Source organism: Amblyomma mixtum, chromosome 3 (assembly GCF_055824585.1).
Source record: "Amblyomma mixtum isolate Tamu chromosome 3, ASM5582458v1, whole genome shotgun sequence".
Lineage (NCBI taxonomy): Eukaryota > Metazoa > Arthropoda > Arachnida > Ixodida > Ixodidae > Amblyomma > Amblyomma mixtum.
Window position 1 is genome coordinate 377,595,381 of NC_143014.1, and position 17,854 is coordinate 377,613,234.

General features: G+C 47.3%; 5 protein-coding genes across 5 annotated transcripts; all 5 read right to left on the reverse strand.

Moving 5' to 3' along the window:
• Positions 1-344: 344 nt before the first annotated feature.
• LOC149356884 (DNA (cytosine-5)-methyltransferase 1-like) lies at positions 345-1,094 on the reverse strand. The gene has a single exon (XM_089576457.1). The coding sequence runs from the start codon at positions 1,092-1,094 to the stop codon at positions 345-347; it is 750 nt and encodes a 249-aa protein (XP_089432583.1).
• Positions 1,095-5,348: 4,254 nt separating this feature from the next.
• LOC149356885 (uncharacterized) lies at positions 5,349-6,861 on the reverse strand. The gene is made up of 4 exons (XM_089576458.1): positions 6,508-6,861; positions 6,024-6,084; positions 5,800-5,965; positions 5,349-5,472 (listed from the first exon to the last, which is right to left on the reverse strand). The coding sequence occupies exons 1-4, from the start codon at positions 6,859-6,861 to the stop codon at positions 5,349-5,351; spliced, it is 705 nt and encodes a 234-aa protein (XP_089432584.1).
• Positions 6,862-7,990: 1,129 nt separating this feature from the next.
• On the reverse strand, positions 7,991-10,734 carry LOC149356886 (uncharacterized). The gene is made up of 2 exons (XM_089577846.1): positions 9,444-10,734; positions 7,991-8,478 (listed from the first exon to the last, which is right to left on the reverse strand). The coding sequence occupies exons 1-2, from the start codon at positions 10,732-10,734 to the stop codon at positions 7,991-7,993; spliced, it is 1,779 nt and encodes a 592-aa protein (XP_089433972.1).
• Positions 10,735-11,185: 451 nt separating this feature from the next.
• LOC149356887 (DNA (cytosine-5)-methyltransferase 1-like) lies at positions 11,186-11,866 on the reverse strand. Its single transcript, XM_089576459.1, has one exon. The coding sequence runs from the start codon at positions 11,864-11,866 to the stop codon at positions 11,186-11,188; it is 681 nt and encodes a 226-aa protein (XP_089432585.1).
• Positions 11,867-16,122: 4,256 nt separating this feature from the next.
• LOC149356888 (uncharacterized) lies at positions 16,123-17,629 on the reverse strand. The gene is made up of 4 exons (XM_089577847.1): positions 17,276-17,629; positions 16,792-16,852; positions 16,568-16,733; positions 16,123-16,243 (listed from the first exon to the last, which is right to left on the reverse strand). The coding sequence occupies exons 1-4, from the start codon at positions 17,627-17,629 to the stop codon at positions 16,123-16,125; spliced, it is 702 nt and encodes a 233-aa protein (XP_089433973.1).
• Positions 17,630-17,854: the final 225 nt, after the last annotated feature.

Genomic DNA, 17,854 nt, shown 5'->3' on the forward strand with positions numbered 1-17,854 from the left:
ACGCGCACCACCTACCCTCTGACAGCGAAAAAATCCAAAACTTGGCGCTCGAGAACATTCGGCAGCCCACGCTACTTGCAGGTTGGGTCCACACCATGAGCGTCCTCACCCGACCACACACCGAAAGCTGCTGAAGCGCAGTGCACAAACACTCAACTCATAACGAAAGGATCACTTGATAACAAAAGAACGCGACGCAAATGAGCACGACAAACGGAGCCTCAGAAACGTTGCTGCACCGCGGCGTGGCTAGCTAGCGTCGAGCGTGGCGCAAACTTCGACTGCAGCGCCATCTCAGTGGCCGGGCGCAAAACGCGGCCGCTTCGGGAGGAGAAGTTTCGAAACTAAAAAAGCTTTATAAACGGTGAGCAGCGGTGCGTGTAGATGAGGCGATACGCGGGGGTGCCGTCGCTCAGCTCAACCTCCCGGTTGGGAAGGTCGCGCCAGTCCGACCCAGGGACCTTGGGGATGGCGGCGATACTAGCCTGGGACAACGGCGTCATCTTTTTGTAGCAGTCGTAGTCGATCGGGCATATCCGCTGGTGACAACGAATGAAGTCTGACGGACCTCTGTCAAACTTTGCCTCAGGATCACTGAGGTCGGCAATCGCATCCCTTAAGGTGGTCCTCTGGTATGGCGCCGCAGAGGTCAAGTTCAGAGGACTGCTGTAGGCGCGACCGTCCACGGCAAATGATAGGTGGCACTCGGGCACTTCGAAAGTGTGAGTCGGCAAAGGAAAAGCTGGCAGTTTTGCTCGGCCGCGCTTGGCCCCAAAGATGACGAGGCGCCGGTGTCTCTGCGGCATACCGTAGCAGCCATCCTGCAGCATGCTGCAAGAAGTTTGATAACCAAGGTCCAGAAGGCACTTGAGAGCCAAGGCAAGGCCGTCGCCGTTATGGTGCCGGACGGAGCAACTCTCGGCAACGAGGACGACGTACGAAGATTCAAAGAAGGCACAGAATCCGAGAAAAGTCACTAGTTGAGAATTCCTGAGCCCCTGTTTGTCACAACCCTCCAAAAATCGGCAGCTCTTGTGAGATTCGAAGGACGGGCTCCCATCTTCTTTCTCGATGTCTCCGAGAATGTCGGTCATCCCGCCAGCGTGGAGCTAGCTGCTTGAGCACTTTTGACGGACAGGCGTGAGACGTCGGCACATCGGGGAAGTTCTTGCTTAAAGTGGTCAAATGGTGCTCGTTGTCGCTGACTGCGAGCACGGGGCTTGCTAAGCAAGCTTTGGCTAGACCGAAGGACAGACCCCCGCAGCCACCGTATACGTCGACACTGTTGAGGGTTCTGTGCGGCTTCTCCACTTCGGAAACGAGGCGGGCGCCAATCTTCTGCTCCTCGGTAGATGGCTCTGAAAAGACACCACCTGCACTGGCGCACATGGCGCGCACTCCAGGTCGTGCCGTATTTGGAAGACAGTAAAATAAATTATTAGCTTGAAGACAAAAGAGAACATATCCTACACATAATCTAGGAAGCGATTCATCTTCGAAGAGACGGGCACTTTTTCTGAAGCGGTGAAGCCGGAACCGCAACCGTATTCAGTTTCAGTTGGCCCACAGGTGGAGCTGCTGGACCTGGTGCGACATCAATGCCCCAACCCCGTCGACAGTCCTTTCTAGGAAAGATCATGTGATCTTCGCCGGAGGCCTTTCTTTGCCACCATCGGCAATCGCCTCATCGCTGATGGGCGGCCAGAACACCAACACCCAGCTAGACCTGCCCTCCCAACCTTACAAAGGAGCCAAAGACTGGTCCAATAGATTCTGCTTCTAGTGCGGAGCCTGATGCAGCTGCTGCACCAGAAAAGTATCGCGCGAAGGCCACGAGCCATCGCAACGCCGAATTAACGGCCAGCTCCTCTGTGGAGGATATAGAGGTCTCGGTAACCGTACCAGCATCTTTGCCGCCGAAGGACCGCCGCCTTTCTGGCGGCCGTTGTGGTGGCGGCAAAGGAAAACCCCGTATCACAACTCCTGGTAAGAACATTGCATAGTCCGTAAGGCATAGTTTATACGTACCAATTGTGTTCCTCTTCATATTTATCCTGGAACCACACTCTGTCACGCATAAATATGGCCGTTTCATTGATGCAGTGGACCTGTCGCGGCATGAGACATCACTATGATGATATGTCCATATTATAAGAGGAGCACCGATGACACTTAGTTTCTGTTCAAGGAACACTGTTAAACAACACAGTGAAAAATCTTTAGATAATGTTGGCACCGGCGGGGGGTGGTGTTGGCATTGTTGCGAACTCCTGTGTAATTGTCAAGGAGTTAAGCCTGAACACTCTTTAGCAGCTGTCGCAGTAAGGGTTCAGTTCAAATGTCTGAATACTGTGGTATTCGGTAAAGGACCTCCTAGACGTAGTCAGTTAGTGATCAACACCTTTTCTGATCCATGGAGACATGGAGGAAGGAAAACTCAGGAGAGGCCCTTCGTATTCCCAATGCATTGGCGAGAATGTGGCGGAAGTGACGTCAAAATTTAGGCTTAAAAAGTCAGGCCCCTAGCAACGTTGTCGTTGTTGCTAAAAAAACTCGGGCCACTAGCAACGGCGCATGGCGTCGTTGTTGCTAGGGCCCCGAGTGTTTCTCGGTGGCGGTGGACGGGCTTTCGGCACGGTGTGTTCGGCCTTGCGTGTTAAAGTCTACATGCCTCGCGTCGTGACGTTACGCACGCATCTAGGATTGTTTTTAAATGCGGCGAATAACCGCTCATTTGATATTTTGTTCGTCACACTTGGTGTCGTTACGCGGAGCGATCGATGCATTTAAATGAATCTCGCGAAAAGGTGGCACTCCGGAACCGCGCTTCGACACGCGAAGAAGCGTTGAATGTTTTGATCAGCGAACTTTTGCACCTCAGCAAACAGCACCGAAACGTCAAGCCGCTCTCGACGTTGCTGAGCTGCGTTTCGAAGGCCACACGGCCTGTGTACGGTAGCCGGAGGCGGACGGTGCGCTGCGTTATAAACGGCGCGCAATGTCGTCTTTCTCGGCGGCCTGGCGTCGGAAAAGGTTCACCGCACCTGTGCGCCGCTCTGCGTCTAGGTGCGTGTTTGCGGGGAGGGAGGTGTAGGAGTGTAGCGGTGAGCTGCGCGGTTTTTTTAGATACCTTTCTTTTACTAAGCGCTTGAACAACGTAGCGTCGGCGGGGTCTCTGTTCGTCGTACGCTCCTGGTGCTGGCATCGGATCACAACGGCGCATTTCATCCTAGCTGATCTTTTGCGACTGATCTGTGCGTCGACATTTTACACTACTGACGTGTGTCACATCTGATTGAGTAAAAAGTAATTAATTGCTTCTTTTGCTATGCCGGTATGGTATTGGTGCGGAAGTTTTGGTTGACAAGGATAAATTTGCTCTCGAGTGCAGGTACGACAACAATTAGTAGGCAACTCATGCACGTGCTAAATATATACACCTTTAAACTGTGCACTAGTAGTACAGCTACAGTGAACAGAATTTCTCTTTATATGTGTGTCTTCTGCAGCACATCTAGAACACCGTAATAAAAATCTCACTCAATGACTTTTCAGCTCATGAAGTGAATTTCTTTGCATAAAATCTCTGAGCATTATGTGCACCTGCAACCACTGCTGAACATGCTGAACTTGCACTCACCCCGCGTACACCCTCTCAATCGCACTGCTGTAAATACTCAGTTCATTGTCCCTGAGGTTGTTCGTCGTCGTCCTGGCTCTTTCGAGCGTTAGTCGCTCTCTCGCGCCGCTTCTGATGTCTACAGTTCCTGGGCGCCCGGACGGCCTATACTGGCGAGGGCTTCCTCTGCGCCTGCGGCCTGGACATCGATTCGCGCGAGAGTTCACCGTCCCTACTACATGCATCTTTTCCCTTCCGTCCTGACGTTCATTTCATGGTGTTTTGTCATGCTGTTTTGTGTGCTTGCGCACATGACCGTATTTCTGTGAATACATTCACAGAAACTCAATTCCCTAGTCAATTTAACTTGATGCCTGAACATAATCTTAGCCTTATTGACAAGCGGATTGCATGCTTTTTTATCCAATTGGTCCTTGCTTCCTGTCGCAGCGCTGGTAAATGTTTCGTCGTTTATAACGCTCGAAAAATAGTATCGCGTTGTATTTCATGCAAGATTACAATAAAACAAATTCTGGCACTTTTTTGTCGCAGATTCGCGTTCTCAAGTAAGCTTCCTCCGACCATGTATGCTTACATGAGTGGTAGTTCATTTTTTGAGTCTCGCGCGTGACAAACTATACTGTGAGAATTAAACAGTGCCCATTGCTGACAGCATCTGGTTTCCAAGTCCTCCCGCAACCCGATGGGTGTTTCACAAATCCGCTAACATTAGCCGGTAATGTTAATGCCCGCAGGAAAAGCCTAGTAAAAGATGGAACGATGATCCTATTCTTATGAGCACTATGAGCGTTTGCGTTACCTTTCTAGCTCTGCGCAATCATAACGCGGACAACCCAGCGGTTGATGCTAACTCAGTACTGCTCAGAAAAAAGGCTGTTGCGCGCTTGAAATGTCAATCGCTGCAACAGTCAACAGTAATCGAGCCATTACACAAGCGTCACAAAAGGGGTCAAAAGTAACCGTTTATATTTGCGTACACTGTAAAAAATTTATGTGTTAAATAACAAAAAGTCGCAGCTTTCCTGCCAGAAAATATCTGTGATTATCTGTTTTCCGTTCTAGAACGTTTCGGTCATTTCACGAAAACATGTTTTTTCATTGTGCAGAAATATTCTGTAATTTTCTGTTTTGTGTTTTGAAAGTTTTCAGTGATTTCACGGAAATGTGTTTTCACCGCACAGAAAGTTTCTGTGAATATTTGTTTTTGTTCTCTCAAACTTTCTGTGATTTCACACAAATATATTTTCACCGCTCAGAAAGTTTCTGTGAATATTTGTTTTAGTTCTCACAAACTTTCTGTGATTTCACACAAATATGTTTCACCGCACAGAAAGCTCCTGAAAAATGCAGAAAATATATATTACTTTCTGTTCTCCATATATATTTTTCCTGCATTGTTGGAATTATTTTTTTTTTGCTGTTTCACAGAAATATTCAATAAAAAAGCCGGAAATATCAGTTGCTTTTTCTACACCTTCTTTATTGTCCAGAAAACTGTTTTACAGATGACATACTTGCAGCAGAAAACAAATTCTTGGTACAACTCTCGCTTTCCTTAGTTTACATTGTTCTTGTAGCGGACCCTCAATTCACCTTGGACCATGCTAGGCCCATACTGATGCAATAAAACTATTGAAACGTTTATTTCCATTCGTGATTGATTAAAATGCAGCTAAATGTCTTATTCAGCAAGCGAAGTAATAAAATGTTACAAAAAGTCATACTCGGCAAGTGCCCTAATGAGTGCGGCGACCTTTGGTGAGAGAGAGTGCTGTTTCTTCTCTGTTTTCTCAGTTTTCGTGCCCCTGGCTGGGTTTATTCCAGCGATGGCCCTGGAAAAGAAATCAGTTTTGGCTTTACTTTCAAGACCACTGTTATATCATACAACTTTCATTTCGGGACAAGTTGTCTGCTGCATGCAGCGGCCTTCACTTCAAGGAGTCCCTTTTCTTCCCCAAAGTCAAATAAAATCTGAATGCAATCAAAAAATATCAGCCTTTGTTTGGCCCGTCACAGGAATGTTGCTCTTTATGGCGCACACTTCTTCAGCTCACTGAATTGTTGTTAGGAAGAAGCACACAGTTCTACAAAATAGATGCTTCACTTTAGCTAAAGTACCCAAAGAAAACTATTGGCGAAAGAACAGAGCCTGTTCTTACCTTTGGGTGAACTCCATGGTCCGGCTCGTATCGAACTGGTATTCAATGTTGAAGGCAAAGTGAGACACGAACATCATCTTGAAGGCCTTCGCTGCAGTGGACGCCTCAAAAACTGGCTGGCCGTCAATGGTGACGGTAAAGGACTTCGCAGTGAGAAAGCTGCATCCTGCACAAATATGGTACTGTTATAATGTGACTGTCATTGCATAAATTAAAAGCACTACCTTTAGCACAGATGAATGGTGAGCAGGGTAGGTCTCCCAGGTCCTCATCGGCAGCCGTCTCCTTAATGGTAAGGGCATAGTATGTGTTACAGCAGTAGCCTTTACAACAGCTGATTTAAATTTATGGTAAACGCACAATGTAGATAGACATTGTTAATATGTAAGTTAATGCCTGAATAGAAGCACTGAGAAAGCCTAGAAAACTGAAAACATCACGTAGTTCACTGCACAATTTTAATCTGTTACTTCTCTAGCTACTGAAGTTCCATAACAACATCCACTGTCGACTAGAAAGAAGTGGCTCAAAATGCAGACATACTTTGATTATGACACGCAGAAAAGTCGAGCGGCCTGGCTGAACAACATGGATGGCAGTAGCAAAAGAAGTGCGATGACATGCATTTTTGTGGCTTTATTATTCCAATTAATAGAGGCTTGTTACTGTAGACATTTATACAAGAGTTCAACTAATCATAACGCTTACCTCCAAAACTTTGTAGAAGAGGTCTTCCTCTTCGTCCAGTAAAGCAAGTAACAGCAGTGGGGTGCCTTCGTATTCAGCTGCAGCCGACCTTCTCTCAGTCTTGGATGTCTCTATTTCCTTCAAGCACTTTTTGACATTCTCCCTTTTTACCTGGCTGTGGGCATATCGAAAAAGCTGCCTTCCAACAGTTTGCAGGTTCTTGTCAAAAGCGTCTGACATATTAAAGCCCAGCAGGATGTTGACGTGCGAATTCAGATGCCGCTCTTCAAACAGAAATGGCCAGTTTTGCTTGATATCCATTATGCTTCTTGATTTGTTGATCAGCAGTCGCTGTGAAGCGTAGGTTTCTGACATCAGCCGAGTGATAAGCACTTCGTTCCGAAATGAAAGCCTGAACTCCTCCAGTAAAGAAGCTTTCTTTTCCTCCTGCCGTTCAGTAGTTTCTCCATCGGGTAACTTGGGCGCCAAAGACACGAATCCATACGAGTCTCTCCGCACACTAGTCCTCTTCAGTTGTGGTTCTTCCAAGTCATATGGACTTGGAGAACTGAGCATTATGTGCACCTGCAACCACTGCTGAACATGCAGAGCTTTCATGACATCAGCAAACCTGCTTGGGAGCACATCACTGAAGTCATCGCTGGGTGGCCAGTCCTTCAACTTGAGTATCATGTACTCTCCATCTCTGTCCTTCATGCGTTTGTGCAAGCTTTCAAAGCCTTCCCAAAATACGCGCATCGGCTGGTCTCGAAGAATCCGGCCTGTGCGGCAGTCAATCAGGTCAGTCTGCATGTGGCCAAAGTCACGGCAGAAGCCGTCGGGGTGCCATAAAGATGCATCGAGGCGGTTGAACACACCGGAGACCAGCACGGGGTGTTCAGACCAGCACGGGGGAGATCCCTTTCGTATTCCAGCTGCAGGAACCTTGGAGTTCAGAATGTCAAAGAGGTCATTTAGTAGCATCGTGAACTGTTCCGTTCCAAAACTGTCGGCGAAGCCAGGTACCATCATTTGTCTGTAGACCTTCAGGCCGATCGACACACTTCGGCTGAAGAGCTGCAAGCGAAAAAGAGTAAAAGAATATTGTAAAGCTTGGAAAAACATGATGGCAAATTAGTTTTGAAAATGTCTGGACGCTGACAAGCACAGATGTAATGTATAAGCATGCAGTTTTATGGCACCAACTGCTTAAAATGTTTACAATGACTGAATGGCCAACTTTACCTGAGTCGCCAGATGAACGTTCATGGTCTGGAGCTTCTATGGTTTGACATGGTGCTCAGTCAACTTAGGAACCACTTTTATAGCGGCCTTTTTTTCCGCCTCAAAAAGACGTTCATAGTGCTGGAAATTTGCTTGGTATTCACCTACCTGCAACAAATTATTGTACACCATTTCGTTATGTGCAGTAATTAAACATAGGTGAACAAGTCTCTGTTACACAGCGTCATCGCTCAAGAGACATGCATATCCAAGGAATTATTTAACTTGCCTGACCATATTTGTGCTTCATCATATCATTCCGGATGCATTTCACGATATGTGGCACGTCACAAATGAAGTGGAGGAATGTTCCCTCTGGAAGGCAGGGATGTTCGATCTTGCACTGTGGGTGCTCCACCTTTCCACTGATGCCGAGGTGTGTCCACATCGATTTGTTATTTCCGGCACCATCGCTTATCACTGCCAGTACGCGAGCACCATTTTCATGCAATTGTAGCACTGTGCTCATTACCACCTTTGCCAAGACGCATCCTGGCGCTGCACCCTTAGCTGCAAAAGTTGCTATGGGTTGGACCCATGACGCAAACATTGGGTTGAACATAACAACCAGTGCATGGTCTGCCAGCTGGTCTGTGCCAACTTTAGTAATATCCCCGTAATCTACAAAGCCATCAAATTTGTAGGACGACCTGTTAAACTCGGTTCCTTCCCTGAGTTTCACTTCATCGATGATTAGACAACCATACGAGGGGGTACCCAAAAGAAACCGGACTAATTTTTTTATTCGGCACAGCTTCTGTGGTACCGCGTTTTACCGCTAGGAGCGCATAGAACGAACATTCCAGAGTCAGTAAGCGGAGTGCCGTCGCTGAAGGAGGTCAGACTAGTTTAGGAAGAGTTTTAGAGTGACGACTGTTTTGTGTGAGCGTCGTTTTTGCAATGGCTGATTTTCGTGAACAGCGTGCTCCGGTGAAATTCTGATTTTTTCTCGGAAAAAGGGGAACGGAAACTCTTGAAATATACAGAAAGACGTTCAAGGACGATGCTATGGGGACAACTCAAGTGTTCCTGAATTAAATCCTGAATCAAAGCAACAGTCACGCCAATGGAAAACTCCAAATTCACCTCGCCTCAAGAAAGCTCTTCAGGTGAAACCAAACCTCAAAACAATGCTGATTTGTTTTTTCGACGTGAGAGGAGTCGTCCATTCAGAATTTGTTCCGCAGGGTCAGACAGTTAACCAGGCTTTCTGCTTGGATGTTTTGAAAAGGTGGGGCAACAGTGTGTGACGGAAGCGGCCTGATTTGTGGCAGACGGGTGACTGGTTTTTCCACCATGGCAATGCCCCTGCTCACACAGCCCTGTCTCTACGACAATTTTGGACCAAAAATGGCATGACCTCTGTTCCTCAACCCTCATACTCACCCGACCTTGCCACGTGCTACTTTCTTTATTTCGTAGAATGAAAAGACAGGTGAATGGAAAGCGTTTCGCTGACGTTGCTGAGGTGAAGAAAAAAACGACGGAGGGACTGTCAAGCATCACAAAAGATGAATTTAAACAATGTTTTGAAAAATGAAATGAAAGATTCGACAAACGTATCATTGTAAGTGAAGAGTACTTTGAAGGATATTGAAGGTCTGTGCTGAAAATGTGAACAAATAAGTTCAAACAAAAATAAGTCCGGTTACTTTTGGGTACCCCCTCGTATGTGTAATGTTCTGGCTTGCCAGCCATATGCAGTTTTCTGCTACCAAGGGCAAATTTGTTTAAGCCGTAGCCACATGGAAGACCTTTCAGTAGCTGTACAAGGCGGTTGGGACTTGGCAGGGGCAAAATCTTCATGCCAGATAGAGTTCTGTAACACTTTCGGCTTGTCAGCCTCAGAAGCAGACAGATCATAAGCCAGTCTGTACTGTACCGGTGCCCACGTGGCGACTTGGCCGCTTGTTGCATGACGGCTGTCTGTATGACCATCTTTTGTGCTTCTGGCAGGTCCTGTGTCACTTCACCTAGACTTGTTGAAAACGCTTTCTTCAGTTTTTCACTGAGTTCGCTAATTTCTTTCTTCATTTTCTCCCGAGCTGCACCGGCATGAATGAGCCTCTTCCTCAAAACAGGTGCTGCAAGGCACACCTTTTTCTTGGGTTTCAGCCCACTTCTTCTTTTGAGGTCCTTCGTCATTTTCGCACACTTTATACAGACTCCTTTTTCTGCCTCAGTAAGAGCTCTGCACTGCTTGTGGTATACAGTTCCTCCAATGCTAGAGGTGCAACCATGACAGGCTTGCATAGTTTGTACAACCTGCACAATTGCCTCTACGTCTGCTAACGAAGTGATTGCCAAATCCATGGGCAGCGTCAGCACCAGTTTTCCGCGGGCAGATACAACATAACTCATGTCTTCGCGAACTACGACACTCTTGAGTACTGTATATACATCTGCCTCCAATCCTGCCGTGTAAAAAACAATCTGTGATCGGCGCCCATTTTCATCTTCAAGAGCTGCCGATCTCCACTGACGAGGTAACCTCAAAGAAGCACTCTTCTCCACCAGCTCATTAACATGCAAGCAGCTGTCTTGCACGGGCTCTGGTTGCTCTCGCTCGATATCGATATCTTCTGCACCGTCGCTCTGCGTTGCCACTGCGTCTCTTGACACGGTTGCTCTCTTTTTCGGAGATTTTCGCCGCTTACGATTCGAGAAGTACAGCGGGAGATTAGGTAATATGGTAGGAATTGCATCACTCCTTAGAGACCATACACCGCGCTCGATTTCAATCACTTCTGCGTTGATTACATGCTTATATGACTTCAGAATATCCCCTTCTTGGAAATGGGCGTCGCACACTTTGCATGTTTTCCCCAACACCTTGTCTGCACGGGGTATCGCTCTCGACCATTTTGCAAGGAGATTTGGATTGGTTGGCGGAGAAAAGAAGTGCCTTTTCTCCGTGTTGGGCCGGTACCCGCTGGTACATTCCGGCACGAAACACGTTGGCATTTGGTTGACAGTCCTAGCACACTCTAAAGACTATAAATGTCGCGCACCACCTACCCTCTGACAGCGAAAAAATCCAAAACTTGGCGCTCGAGAACATTCGGCAGCCCACGCTACTTGCAGGTTGGGTCCACACCATGAGCGTCCTCACCCGACCGCACACCGAAAGCTGCTGAAGCGCAGTGCACAAACACTCAACTCATAACGAAAGGATCACTTGATAACAAAAGAACGCGACGCAAATGAGCACGACAAACGGAGCCTCAGAAACGTTGCTGCACCGCGGCGTGGCTAGCTAGCGTCGAGCGTGGCGCAAACTTCGACTGCAGCGCCATCTCAGTGGCCGGGCGCAAAACGCGGCCGCTTCGGGAGGAGAAGTTTCGAAACTAAAAAAGCTTTATAAACGGTGAGCAGCGGTGCGTGTAGATGAGGCGATACGCGGGGGTGCCGTCGCTCAGCTCAACCTCCCGGTTGGAAGGTCGCGCCAGTCCGACCCAGCGACCTTGGGGATGGCGGCGATGCTAGCCTGGGACAACGGCGTCATCTTTTTGTAGCAGTCGTAGTCGATCGGGCATATCCGCTGGTGACAACGAATGAAGTCTGACGGACCTCTGTCAAACTTTGCCTCAGGATCACTGAGGTCGGCAATCGCATCCCTTAAGGTGGTCCTCTGGTATGGCGCCGCAGAGGTCAAGTTCAGAGGACTGCTGTAGGCGCGACCGTCCACGGCAAATGATAGGTGGCACTCGGGCACTTCGAAAGTGTGAGTCGGCAAAGGAAAAGCTGGCAGTTTTGCTCGGCCGCGCTTGGCCCCAAAGATGACGAGGCGCCGGTGTCTCTGCGGCATACCGTAGCAGCCATCCTGCAGCATGCTGCAAGAAGTTTGATAACCAAGGTCCAGAAGGCACTTGAGAGCCAAGGCAAGGCCGTCGCCGTTATGGTGCCGGACGGAGCACCTCTCGGCAACGAGGACGACGTACGAAGATTCAAAGAAGGCACAGAATCCGAGAAAAGTCACTAGTTGAGAATTCCTGAGCCCCTGTTTGTCACAACCCTCCAAAAATCGGCAGCTCTTGTGAGATTCGAAGGACGGGCTCCCATCTTCTTTCTCGATGTCTCCGAGAATGTCGGTCATCCCGCCAGCGTGGAGCTAGCTGCTTGAGCACTTTTGACGGACAGGCGTGAGACGTCGGCACATCGGGGAAGTTCTTGCTTAAAGTGGTCAAATGGTGCTCGTTGTCGCTGACTGCGAGCACGGGGCTTGCTAAGCAAGCTTTGGCTAGACCGAAGGACAGACCCCCGCAGCCACCGTATACGTCGACACTGTTGAGGGTTCTGTGCGGCTTCTCCACTTCGGAAACGAGGCGGGCGCCAATCTTCTGCTCCTCGGTAGATGGCTCTGAAAAGACACCACCTGCACTGGCGCACATGGCGCGCACTCCAGGTCGTGCCGTATTTGGAAGACAGTAAAATAAATTATTAGCTTGAAGACAAAAGAGAACATATCCTACACATAATCTAGGAAGCGATTCATCTTCGAAGAGACGGGCACTTTTTCTGAAGCGGTGAAGCCGGAACCGCAACCGTATTCAGTTTCAGTTGGCCCACAGGTGGAGCTGCTGGACCTGGTGCGACATCAATGCCCCAACCCCGTCGACAGTCCTTTCTAGGAAAGATCATGTGATCTTCGCCGGAGGCCTTTCTTTGCCACCATCGGCAATCGCCTCATCGCTGATGGGCGGCCAGAACACCAACACCCAGCTAGACCTGCCCTCCCAACCTTACAAAGGAGCCAAAGACTGGTCCAATAGATTCTGCTTCTAGAGCCGAGCCTGATGCAGCTGCTGCACCAAAAAGTATCGCGCGAAGGCCACCAGCCATCGCAACGCCGAATTAACGGCCAGCTCCTCTGTGGAGGATATAGAGGTCTCGGTAACCGTACCAGCATCTTTGCCGGCGAAGGACCGCCGCCTTTCTGGCGGCCGTTGTGGTGGCGGCAAAGGAAAACCCCGTATCACAACTCCTGGTAAGAACATTGCATAGTCCGTAAGGCATAGTTTATAAGTACGAATTGTGTTCCTCTTCATATTTATCCTGCAACCACACTCTCATGCATAAATGTGGCCGTTTCATTGATGCAGTGGACCTGTCGCGGCATGAGACATCACTATGATGATATGTCCATATTATAAGAGGAGCACCGATGACACTTAGTTTGTGTTCAAGGAACACTGTTAAACAACACAGTGAAAAATCTTTAGATAATGTTGGCACCGGCGGGGGGTGGTGTTGGCATTGTTGCGAACTCCTGTGTAATTGTCAAGGAGTTAAGCCTGAACACTCTTTAGCAGCTGTCGCAGTAAGGGTTCAGTTCAAATGTCTGAATACTGTGGTATTCGGTAAAGGACCTCCTAGACGTAGTCAGTTAGTGATCAACACCTTTTCTGATCCATGGAGACATGGAGGAAGGAAAACTCAGGAGAGGCCCTTCGTATTCCCAATGCATTGGCGAGAATGTGGCGGAAGTGACGTCAAAATTTAGGCTTAAAAAGTCAGGCTCCTAGCAACGTTGTCGTTGTTGCTAAAAAAAACTCGGGCCACTAGCAACGGCGTATGGCGTCGTTGTTGCTAGGGCCCCCGAGTGTTTCTCGGTGGCGGTGGACGGGCTTTCGGCACGGTGTGTTCGGCCTTGCGTGTTAAAGTCTACATGCCTCGCGTCGTGACGTTACGCACGCATCTAGGATTGTTTTTAAATGCGGCGAATAACCGCTCATTTGATATTTTGCTCGTCACACTTGGTGTCGTTACGCGGAGCGATCGATGCATTGAAATGAATCTCGCGAAAAGGTGGCACTCCGGAACCGCGCTTCGACACGCGAAGAAGCGTTGAATGTTTTGATCAGCGAACTTTTGCACCTCACCAAACAGCACCGAAACGTGAAGCCGCTCTCGACGTTGCTGAGCTGCGTTTCGAAGGCCACACGGCCTGTGTACGGTAGCCGGAGGCGGACGGTGCGCTGCGTTATAAACGGCGCGCAATGTCGTCTTTCTCGGCGGCCTGGCGTCGGAAAAGGTTCACCGCACCTGTGCGCCGCTCTGTGTCTAGGTGCGTGTTTGCGGGGAGGGAGGTGTAGCAGTGTAGCGGTGAGCTGCGCGGTTTTTTTAGATACCTTTCTTTTACTAAGCGCTTGAACAACGTAGCGTCGGCGGGGTCTCTGTTCGTCGTACGCTCCTGGTGCTGGCATCGGATCACAACGGCGCATTTCATCCTAGCTGATCTTTTGCGACTGATCTGTGCGTCGACATTTTACACTACTGACGTGTGTCACATCTGATTGAGTAAAAAGTAATTAATTGCTTCTTTTGCTATGCCGGTATGGTATTGGTGCGGAAGTTTTGGTTGACAAGGATAAATTTGCTCTCGAGTGCAGGTACGACAACAATTAGTAGGCAACTCATGCACGTGCTAAATATATACACCTTTAAACTGTGCACTAGTAGTACAGCTACAGTGAACAGAATTTCTCTTTATATGTGTGTCTTCTGCAGCACATCTAGAACACCGTAATAAAAATCTCACTCAAGGACTTTTCAGCTCATGAAGTGAATTTCTTTGCATAAAATCTCTGAGCATTATGTGCACCTGCAACCACTGCTGAACATGCTGAACTTGCACTCACCCCGCGTACACCCTCTCAATCGCACTGCTGTAAATACTCAGTTCATTGTCCCTGAGGTTGTTCGTCGTCGTCCTGGCTCTTTCGAGCGTTAGTCGCTCTCTCGCGCCGCTTCTGATGTCTACAGTTCCTGGGCGCCCGGACGGCCTATACTGGCGAGGGCTTCCTCTGCGCCTGCGGCCTGGACATCAATTCGCGCGAGAGTTCACCGTCCCTACTACATGCATCTTTTCCCTTCCGTCCTGACGTTCATTTCATGGTGTTTTGTCATGCTGTTTTGTGTGCTTGCGCACATGACCGTATTTCTGTGAATACATTCACAGAAACTCAATTCCCTAGTCAATTTAACTTGATGCCTGAACATAATCTTAGCCTTATTGACAAGCGGATTGCATGCTTTTTTATCCAATTGGTCCTTGCTTCCTGTCGCAGCGCTGGTAAATGTTTCGTCGTTTATAACGCTCGAAAAATAGTATCGCGTTGTATTTCATGCAAGATTACAATAAAACAAATTCTGGCACTTTTTTATCGCAGATTCGCGTTCTCAAGTAAGCTTCCTCCGACCATGTATGCTTACATGAGTGGTAGTTCATTTTTTGAGTCTCGCGCGTGACAAACTATACTGTGAGAATTAAACAGTGCCCATTGCTGACAGCATCTGGTTTCCAAGGCCTCCCGCAACCCGATGGGTGTTTCACAAATCCGCTAACATTAGCCGGTAATGTTAATGCCCGCAGGAAAAGCCTAGTAAAAGATGGAACGATGATCCTATTCTTATGAGCACTATGAGCGTTTGCGTAACCTTGCTAGCTCTGCGCAATCATAACGCGGACAACCCAGCGGTTGATGCTAACTCAGTACTGCTCAGAAAAAAGGCTGTTGCGCGCTTGAAATGTCAATCGCTGCAACAGTCAACAGTAATCGAGCCATTACACAAGCGTCACAAAAGGGGTCAAAAGTAACCGTTTATATTTGCGTACACTGTAAAAAATTTGTGTTAAATAACAGAAAAAGTCTGGCAGCTTTCCTGCCAGAAAATATCTGTGATTATCTGTTTTCCGTTCTAGAACGTTTCGGTCATTTCACGAAAACATGTTTTTTCATTGTGCAGAAATATTCTGTAATTTTCTGTTTTGTGTTTTGAAAGTTTTCAGTGATTTCACGGAAATGTGTTTTCACCGCACAGAAAGTTTCTGTGAATATTTGTTTTTGTTCTCACAAACTTTCTGTGATTTCACACAAATATATTTTCACCGCACAGAAAGTTTCTGTGAATATTTGTTTTAGTTCTCACAAACTTTCTGTGATTTCACACAAATATGTTTCACCGCACAGAAAGCTCCTGAAAAATGCAGAAAATATATATTACTTTCTGTTCTCCATATATATTTTTCCTGCATTGTTGGAATTATTTTTTTTGCTGTTTCACAGAAATATTCAATAAAAAAGCCGGAAATATCAGTTGCTTTTTCTACACCTTCTTTATTGTCCAGAAAACTGTTTTACAGATGACATACTTGCAGCAGAAAACAAATTCTTGGTACAACTCTCGCTTTCCTTAGTTTACATTGTTCTTGTAGCGGACCCTCAATTCACCTTGGACCATGCTAGGCCCATACTGATGCAATAAAACTATTGAAACGTTTATTTCCATTCGTGATTGATTAAAATGCAGCTAAATGTTTTATTCAGCAAGCGAAGTAATAAAATGTTACTAAAAGTCATACTCGGCAAGTGCCCTAATGAGTGCGGCGACCTTTGGTGAGAGAGAGTGCTGTTTCTTCTCTGTTTTCTCAGTTTTCGTGCCCCTGGCTGGGTTTATTCCAGCGATGGCCCTGGAAAAGAAATCAGTTTTGGCTTTACTTTCAAGACCAGTTATATCATACAACTTTCATTTCGGGACAAGTTGTCTACTGCATGCAGCGGCCTTCACTTCAAGGAGTCCCTTTTATCCCCAAAGTCAAATAAAATCTGAATGCAATCAAAAAATATCAGCCTTTGTTTGGCCCGTCACAGGAATGTTGCTCTTTATGGCGCACACTTCTTCAGCTCACTGAATTGTTGTTAGGAAGAAGCACACAGTTCTACAAAATAGATGCTTCACTTTAGCTTAAGTACCCAAAGAAAACTATTGGCAAAAGAACAGAGCCTGTTCTTACCTTTGGGTGAACTCCATGGTCCGGCTCGTATCGAACTGGTATTCAATGTTGAAGGCAAAGTGAGACACGAACATCATCTTGAAGGCCTTCGCTGCAGTGGACGCCTCAAAAACTGGCTGGCCGTCAATGGTGACGGTAAAGGACTTCGCAGTGAGAAAGCTGCATCCTGCACAAATATGGTACTGTTATAATGTGACTGTCATTGCATAAATTAAAAGCACTACCTTTAGCACAGATGAATGGTGAGCAGGGTAGGTCTCCCAGGTCCTCATCGGCAGCCGTCTCCTTCATGGTAAGGGCATAGTATGTGTTACAGCAGTAGCCTTTACAACAGCTCATTTAAATTTATGGTAAACGCACAATGTAGATAGACATTGTTAATATGTAAGTTAATGCCTGAATAGAAGCACTGAGAAAGCCTAGAAAACTGAAAACATCATGTAGTTCACTGCACAATTTTAATCTGTTACTTCTCTAGCTACTGAAGTTCCATAACAACATCCACTGTCGACTAGAAAGAAGTGGCTCAAAATGCAGACATACTTTGATTATGACACGCAGAAAAGTCGAGCGGCCTGGCTGAACAACATGGATGGCAGTACCAAAAGAAGTGCGATGACATGCATTTTTGTGGCTTTATTATTCCAATTAATAGAGGCTTGTTACTGTAGACATTTATGCAAGAGTTCAACTAATCATAACGCTTACCTCCAAAACTTTGTAGAAGAGGTCTTCCTCTTCGTCCAGTAAAGCAAGTAACAGCAGTGGGGTGCCTTCGTATTCAGCTGCAGCCGGCCTTCTCTCAGTCTTGGATGTCTCTATTTCCTTCAAGCACTTTTTGACATTTTCCCTTTTTACCTGGCTGTGGGCATATCGAAAAAGCTGCCTTCCAACAGTTTGCAGGTTCTTGTCAAAAGCGTCTGACATATTAAAGCCCAGCAGGATGTTGACGTGCGAATTCAGATGCCGCTCTTCAAACAGAAATGGCCAGTTTTGCTTGATATCCATTATGCTTCTTGATTTGTTGATCAGCAGTCGCTGTGAAGCGTAGGTTTCTGACATCAGCCGAGTGATAAGCACTTCGTTCCGAAATGAAAGCCTGAACTCCTCCAGTAAAGAAGCTTTCTTTTCCTCCTGCCGTTCAGTAGTTTCTCCATCGGGTAACTTGGGCGCCAAAGACACGCATCCATACGAGTCTCTCCGCACACTAGTCTTCTTCAGTTGTGGTTCTTCCAAGTCATCTGGACTTGGAGAACTGAGCATTATGTGCACCTGCAACCACTGCTG